This window comes from Piliocolobus tephrosceles, chromosome 11 (assembly GCF_002776525.5).
Source record: "Piliocolobus tephrosceles isolate RC106 chromosome 11, ASM277652v3, whole genome shotgun sequence".
NCBI lineage: Eukaryota > Metazoa > Chordata > Mammalia > Primates > Cercopithecidae > Piliocolobus > Piliocolobus tephrosceles.
In genome coordinates, this window is record NC_045444.1 from 18937293 (window position 1) to 18945913 (window position 8621).

At 42.2% G+C, this 8621-nt stretch overlaps 1 protein-coding gene across 5 annotated transcripts in view; it reads right to left on the reverse strand.

The window, feature by feature from the left end:
- Positions 1-7818, reverse strand: part of MAP3K19 (mitogen-activated protein kinase kinase kinase 19) — a 58759-nt gene extending 50941 nt beyond the window's left edge. For all 5 annotated transcript variants that reach the window (XM_023193769.1, XM_023193772.1, XM_023193771.1 and 2 more), the window contains exons 1-2: positions 7772-7818; positions 4835-4950 (exon numbers count right to left, since the gene is read on the reverse strand). In XM_023193769.1, coding sequence (XP_023049537.1) covers positions 4835-4950; positions 7772-7793 — 138 coding nt within the window. In that variant the 5' untranslated portion in view covers positions 7794-7818. The remainder of the gene's footprint in view (positions 1-4834; positions 4951-7771) is intronic.
- Between the last annotated feature and the right edge of the window lie 803 nt (positions 7819-8621).

Below are 8621 nucleotides of genomic sequence, written 5' to 3' on the forward strand. Positions count from 1 at the left end.
TATCAGTAGGTCTATTTTCTGGGGTTATTAAATCTCCAGAAGAGAATCTTCCAGTCTTTTGGCTTAGTAGTATAAATGGGCTGCTGGCCATATGGGAGCTAGGTGGGGAAGGAAGATGGAAGCAATATCTCTGTCAATATTCAGACTTAAGCCTCCAGGTTGACACCGGATTCCCATCTTTCACCTTGTATGTTGTTACTAAGTCCAGAATTCCTCCAGCTCAAGTAATCTTCCACCAAATCTTCCCGCCTTCCGTGAGGGTGGGGAAGGAGTAAGTGGTGTAGTTACATAGAGTGGAAGTAGAATGTTGGGGATCTCTCTGCTCCTTATATACATTTTCAACCAAACCCTCTTTTTTTTCAACCTCATGCTAACTCCCAACTTCTGCAGTACCTGGTGCCTCTAATTCCTGGGCTTTTCCATGGTTCGTTGCGGTACATCATCTTGATTCTCATTAATATCCTTTCTCTGGACAATTAGGTTTTACCATTCTCCATGCTGCGAAATCATTTCTCACTTCTCTATCCACTTTCTGGCATCTTATATTGTGATTTGGGTTTAGCAATGTATCCTACCATGTTTCACTAAATCAAAGATATCCCTGATTAAAAGCTACACTGTTGTTTTATGTACCACTAAAAATGACAAAACAGTACCAATTTGACAGTGACAGTTGTAAGATGTCTGACTTCAAAGAGGTTAAAACACAAAAATACACATCTTAGAATTGATAGTAGTTTAGGCCGGGCACGGTGGCTCATGCCTGTAATCCCAGAACTTTGGGAGGCCGAAGTGGGCGGATCACCTGAGATCGGGAGTTCAACAACAGCCCGACCAACATAGAGAAACTCCGTCTCTACTAAAAATACCAAATTAGCCGGGCATTGTGGCCCATGCCTGTAATCCCAGCTACTTGGGAGGTTGAATTAGGAGAATCGCTTGTACCCAGGAGGCAGAGGTTGCAGTGAGCTGAGATCAAACCATTCCACTCTAGCAGCCTGGGCAACAAGAGTGAAAAAAAGAAAAAAAAAAAAAAAAAAAAAGGAATTGATGGTAGCTTAATTGAAGAAAAAAGAAACTCAACATATATTTTTTTTAAGGGATTAGGCCTCTCACTGTTGGCCAGGCTGGAGAGTAGTGGCATGGTCTTGGCTCACTGAGGCCTCAATTTCCTGGGCTCAAGCAATTATTCTGCCTCAGCCTCCTGACTAGCTAGGACTACAGGTATGCACCACCATGCCCAGCTAATTTTAAAAATTTCTTGTAGAGACAGGGTCTTGCTATGTTGTCCAAGCTGGTTTCAAACTCTTGGCCCCAAGTGATCCTCCTGTCTTGGCCTCCCAGAGTGCTGGGAGTACAGGCATGAGCCACTGCACCTGGCCCAGATCTTTTTTCTTTTTCTTTCTTTCTTTTTTTACAAAGATGTGAAAGTAAATCAGTCTTTTCAACAAATGATAGAGGAACAACAGGCAAAAATATGTACCTCAACCTAAACCTTGTACATTGTAAAAATTAACTCAAATTCCACTGGGCAGTGGCTCACGCCTGTAATCCCAACACTTTGGGAAACCAAGGCAGGTGGATCACCTGAGCTCAGGAATGCGAGACTAGCCTGGCCAACATGGTGAAACCCCGTCTCTGCTAAAAATATGAAAATTAGCCAGGCATGGTGGCGGGCACCTGTAATCCCAGTTACTCAGGAGGCAGAGATGGGAAAATTGCTTGGGAGGCAGAGGTTGCAGTGAGCAGAGATCGTGCCACTGCACTCCAGCCTGGGTGACAGAAGTGAGACTCCATCTCAAAAAAAAAAAAAAAGGAAAAAAACTCAAATTGCATTATAGATCTAAACATAAAATGTGAAACTATAACTCTTTTAGAAGAGAGCATAGGATAAAATTGTGACCTAGGCTTGGATGAACAATTCTTAGTCACAAAAATCATGACTCATAAAGAAAAAAATGGATGAGTCGTTTTTTATCAAAATTTAAAACTTCTTTTTAATAAAACATAAAAAGGATGAAAAAACAAGTCAAATAATGTTCTTGACTAAGAGAAAATATTTTATGAAGCCTATACCTAGAATATATAAAGACTTCTCGAAACCTATCAGTTAGAAAGCAAATAATCCAATTAGAAAATGGGCAATGGGACCAGGCATGGTGGCTCATGCCTGTAATCCCACTACTTTGGGAGGCCGAGGCAAGAGGATTGCTTGAGGCCAGGAGTTCGAGACTAGCCTGGGCAACACAGAGAGACCCAATCTGTTCAAAAAATTTTAAAAATTTGTGGGTGTGGTGGCGTGTGCCTGTAGTCCCAGCTAGTCGGGAGGCTGAGGTAGGAGGATTGCTTGAGCCTGGGAGATTGAGGCTCCAGTGAGCCATGTTTATGCCAGGGCACTTCAGCCTGGGCAGCAGAATGAGACCTCAGTCTCAAAATAAATAAACGACTTTTTGGACTTTTTTTTTTTTAACCAGTAAAATATAGAGTAGTAGTATATTTATTTGGGATATGTTAATTTTTATAAATATTCAAAAGGTACAAATGAGTACACAGTGCAAATTACATCTCCAGTTCTCTCGCTGTAGGCAACCACTGTTGCCAGTTTGTTGTACATCTTGGGTCTCATTCCACAGTTTTCTATGGGCTGCAATGTTTGTTACTAATGCTGTTACTGTACTACGGGGATTTTTTGTAAAGTCATTCATCACAGGCAGGATGATAACCAGGGCCACGAGGAGGCACCTCCTTTTTGGTACCCTACGATGGGTTTGATATGATCAGGTTAATGATCTCCTTTTGTTTCCCTTTTTTTTTTTTTTTTTTTTTTGAGATGGAGTTTTGCTCTTGTTGCCCAGGCTGGAGTGCAATGGCACAATCTTGGCTCACTGCAACCTCTGCCTCCCTGGTTCAAGTGATTCTCCTGCCTTAGCCTCCCTAGTAGCTGGGATTACAGGTGTCCACCACCACACCTGGATAATTTTTTGTATTTTTAGTGGAGATGGGCTTTCACCATGTTGGTCAGGTTGGTGGGCTTTCACCATGTTGGTCAGGTTGGTCTTGAACTCCTGACCTCAGGTGATCCACCCGCCTTGGCCTCTCAAAGTACCGGGATTACAGGCATGAGCCGCCGTGCCTGACTGTCTTTTCCTTTTTAAAAATACTGAGACAGGGTCTTGCTCTCTCACCCAGGCTAGAGTGCAGCGGTGCAATCATAGTTCACTGTGGTCTAAAACTCCTGGGCTCAAATGATTCTTCCACCTCAGCTTCCCAAGTAGCTGGGACTACAGGCATGTGCCATCATGACCAGCTAATTTTTTTATTTTTAGTAGAGATGAGGTCTCTTTTTGTTGCTTAGGCCAGTGCAGAACTCCTGGCCTCAAGAAATCCTCAGCCTCATAAAGTGCTGGAATTACAGGTGTGATATGATTTGGTTCTGTGTCCCCCAGCAAATCTCATCTTGAATTGTAATCCCCACATGTCAAGGGAGGGACTTTGTAGAAGGTGACTGGATCATGGGGGTGGTTTCCCCCATACTGTTCTCATGATAGTGAGGGAGTTCTCACGAGATCTGATGGTTTTGAAAGTGGCGATTTCCCCTGCACTCTTTCTATCTCTCCTACCACCTTGTGAAGATGTGCCTGCTTCCCCTTTGCCTCCCACCATGATTGTAAGTTTCCTGAGGCCTCCCCAGCCATGTGGAACTCTGAGTCAATTAAACCTCTTTTGTTTATAAATTACGCAGTCTCAGGTAGTATCTTTATAGCAGTGTGAAATGGACTAATACAAGGTGTGAACCACCACAGCCAGCCCAGACTTCCTTTTCAATATTAATGTATATGAAAGGAAGGTACATTTGATCATTTAGTATGGATTCAGCTGAAACAATCTTATGTGGTATTGGAGACATACACACACACGCGCGCGCACACACACACCCAGAGTAAAGAACCGAATATTTGTGTCCCACCAAAATTTATATGTTGAAATCTTAACTACCAACGCGATGGCAGTAGCAGGTAGGGCCTTTGGAAGGTAGGTTATGAAAGTAGAGTCCTCAGCCGGGTGCGGTGGCTCGTGCCTGTAATCTCAGCACTTTGGGAGGCCAAGGCGGGCAGATCACGAGGTCAGGAGATCAAGACCATCTTGGCTAACATGGTGAAACCTCGTCTCTACTAAAAATACAAAAAATTAGCTGGGCGTGGTGGCGGGTGCCTGTAGTCCCAGCTACTCGGGAGGCTGAGGCAGGAGAATGGCGTGAACCCAGGAGGTGGAGCTTGCAATGAACTGAGATCGTGCCACTGCACTCCAGCCTGGGTGACAGAGCGAAACTCCATCTCAAAAAAAAAAAAAAAAAAGGGTGGGGTCCTCGTGATGGGATTAATGCCTCTTATAAAACGGACCCCAGAGCACTAGCTAGCTGTCTCTCCATCAAGTGAGCATATGAGAGGTTGGCAATCTGCAGTCTAGAAGACAGCCCTCACCAGACTCAAACCTGCTGGCGCCCTGATCTCAGACTTCCAGACTCCCAAACTGTAAGAAATAAATTTCTGTTTATAAGCTACCCAATCTATGGTACTTTGTTATAGCAGCCAGAACTGACTAAGACACACACACACACACACACGTACACACACATCTTATGCATGAGTCTCAGAGTTTACTAGCTAATTACTGCTCAGAGATTAAACTTTCAGAAGAGCGTCTTACCAAATGTGTTTTTTTAAGATTACACTTAAAAATAAAATTGTAATATATGATTGTTAAGAAGTATTCAAGCAACACAAATAAAGTAGTAGATGGAGTAGGCTCTCTGTTGTTTCTTTAAAGCTCTTACCTCACTGCTGCTGATGCTTTGCAAGATGATGTTTTGATCTTTGGTAACTATCATCATATCAGTTGGAGAAGAGTTTGTATCATGACAAATATCAAGCAATGACTCAGCATGTCTTTCTATCAAAAGAAACATAACAGTACGTTTTGATAAGATTAATCTCCAGCAATTTCAAAGGAAGATCTAGCTCTATGTTCTAAAATCAGCTCCATTTTGTCACACATTTTCCCGAAATAGCGGTCTGGGATCCTGATGAAGCTTCTGGCACTAATTTTCACAAGAAGGGATGTGAAGACAAGAGTCCACAGAGTGGATCGCTTACTATTTTTTTAAAGGCTTTGATGATAACTGCTATTGCATAAGGACAAAAATTCAAACAGGTACTTTGAGATTTTGAGCAAGTAAAATTTTTTAGAGAGTTAGGATGAATCAATCATCCTATCTGATCTGAGTACCCACTAAATTTTAAACTGTATGAGAAATTAAAACTTAACAAGAGTCAGATTTTAGTTAAACTTAAATCCAGTTACCTCATACTTAATGTCTACATCGTCATTGCGAAACCCTCCGTAGGGTGCTGGGACATGAGTAAGAACTTTTTAACCATTAAAGCTGTCAGCAGTTCAAGGTTACTGCTTGACAAGGTTACTGCTTGACAAGTACTGCTTAGGGAACCCTCTTCTCCAGAGCTGTGCAGAGGAAGGACATCTGTCTTCCATGTTTCCTGAGGATGACCCATCATTACGGACTTCTATTTGTGGAAGATTAGGAGACGCTTCTTGGACTCTTCCAACTAAACCCTGAAAAACTTCCATGTATTTTTCAGGGTACTGAAGACTTAGTGCCAGCTCAATCGATATTGGATTTTCTTTCTCTGAATCTGTGCACTGCCCTGAAGCCCCTGAAGTTATTTCTTGGGGACTGAGGATAATTTCTGCACAATTTGGCTAACAACTGAAATCAGAGCAATACAGGGCCTTACAGACCATCCTATAATTTAAAAAATTTTGATCGCTCAAACTTTCTTCTTTAGTTTGTAGAAGGGAGTGAATCATGAAGTTAAATTAATAGCAATCAAGAGTTACCACTTCAAATGTTTGGGATTAATGGTTTGTGGTAGGCAAAGTTGCTAAGTGAAACCCTAATGATGAGCTGGAAATCACATTTGCTCTACAGTTGCCCAGAACAAAGACACTCAGCTCCTCTGAGCACACTTCTTATCTGGGGACTAAAGCCACATTAAATGGACAGAGTTCCTAACACCAAACAGCAGACTCCCAGTTTGTACCCTAGGGACATTGCTCTCATATGTATCCTCTCCTGCTATCCTGGCTTCTTCAAATAAGCATTGGCTTCTTTCAACAAAAACTCCCTCTTTCAGTGGCTCCTCTGCTTATCTTGTAGTAGAGACAAAATTGAACAAGTGATCTATACCCAGACCTTCCCTTTCTTCACCATATTTTTCTGCTTTACTCTCTGCAATCTATCTTCTGCCTATATCCTGCCATTGAAAGGTCTCACATCCTTACCACATCTGCTTTGTAATCTCTTTTCCAAGTTAACATTGTTTCCTGCTCCTTTCTTCCTGCAACTGTCTTTTGATTCTCCCCCTCCCCTCCTCTCACTTCCTGAGTCCTGATGTGCATACCATTCCTCTCTATCTGTGTGTGCACCTCCTCAGCTCAGCTCTCTGCAATTTTCTCACTCTCATCAGTCCCTCAACAACCTCACCCGCCATCATGTCCTCACAATCTCCTCTTTGTAGAGAACTCCCAAACTAGCCTTTTGACCGGTCCTTTCCCACAAGCCCAGTCCTACAGAAACTTGCTACTTGAAAAGTCCCAATGTGCTCCCATTTTGTTGGTTGTATTTCCATCATCCATACTTTACAGGCCTTAAAATTTAGTCATCTTTGACACAACTTTTGTCTCTGCATCTCCGCTGTCAATGTCACATCTCGCAGTTCTGTGAATTGTTCTTCCACAATGTCTCCTAGATCCACCACTCCCAGCATCTCTCAATCTCACGCCCCACCCAAGGACTCACTCCCTAGTTCTTACCACCACACATATGGGCACTTCTATAATTTCTTAATAGAGATCCCTGCCTTTTCCCTCAGATGTATCCAACACGATAGGAACAGGTTAACATTCCTAAAGCATGGCCTTCATCATTCTCAGGCTTAAACTTCTTTAGTGTCTGTTTTATTTTTAAAAAAAGTGATGTCCTTCAGCCTGACATCTAAGGCTCTCGCCTCCAGGGACCCAGTTTCTTTATGTATCTGACCTTTTCTTTCTCTTTTCCCTGACATGAACTTTCAGTTCTAGTTTCTTGTTTGCCCCTGGGATAAGCCATGCTCACTCCCAGCAAGGGGCCTCTGCTCCACAAAATCAAATTGCATCGTTTTTTCAAGGGTCAGATCAAGTCTCACCTCTTTCATGAAACATTCTTAGGTATAGCTTTGTCCTCTGCCCCCAAAACTTCAAACAGAGAGCGAATCAAACAATAAAGTCGGGCAGCTTTCACAAAGTCACAAGCTGCTCAGTGGCACACTTTTCATTATACTTCTTGCTGTGGCTGTTTCTATGTCTTTGATTGGACTCTTTTCCCACCTATATCAAACCTTCCCACAGTTATCCAGCCTTCAAGAACCACTATAAGTCCTTCTTCCCCTTTCAAGTTTACAGCAAGCTCTTTCTCTCTGACTTACGTGATGTGTCCCTGACCATGCTGTATATTTTCAAAAGTTTAAACCTTGCATTAGACTTCTTTGCATCCCCCAGAGCACCTAGTCATGGGCCTTGTACAGAATCACTGCTCCATAAATAGCCGTGGACTTGATTTCTTTAAATGGATCCATCAAACAGATGTAGAAAAAGAAAGAGTTATAACAGGAATTTTTGGGTTGGGAAATTATGCACATGGAGTGAAAGTATTTACCTGGTTTTGGCATAGAACTCATTAAAATGTCCAAAAGCTTCTGTTTCTTTGAACTCTCTATTTGTGACACATAATGTATCGCTGACTTTCCACTAAAATCACAAAGTTTAGGATCTCTAGGAAGAACAGAATCAACATTAAAGTTTATTTAGTTGAATCTGTTGAAAAAAGAAAACTAATATGAGAGGGCAAACATTTACATCAAATAAATAAAAAGTAATCTTATGTAGTTTGGGGACAATAATAATTATTTCAAAATGTATGAATAGAGGATGACAATTTTCCAAGATTTTAAATGAAAGGAATTTGCTGTATATCTTTATTCCCATCCCCATTCTAAAAACATTCTAAGATTTGCAGAGAATTCCCGACTTTGGACAAAATTTTTATAATCCTTTTTTTTTTTTTTTTTGAGACAGAGTCTCACTCTGTCGCCTGGGCTGGAGTGCAGTGGCCGGATCTCAGCTCACAGCAGGATCTCAGCTCACAGCAAGCTCCGCCTCCCGGGTTCACACCATTCTCCTGCCTCAGCCTCCCGAGTAGCTGGGACTACAGGCGCCCGCCACCTCGCCCGGCTAGTGTTTTGTATTTTTTTAGTAGAGACGGGGTTTCACCGGGTTAGCCAGGATGGTCTCGATCTCCAGACCTCGTGATCTGCCCGCCTCGGCCTCCCAAAGTGCTGGGATTACAGGCTTGAGCCACCGCGCCTGGCCTATAATTCTTTAAGGGTGCATAAAATCAAGTAAAGATAAAAACATCTTTTGTTGTTTTTTTTTTTTTTCCACACTTTTAAATTTTTTCAATGAGTCATAAGGATAAAAACATTTTGATAAACGATTGTCTTATCATT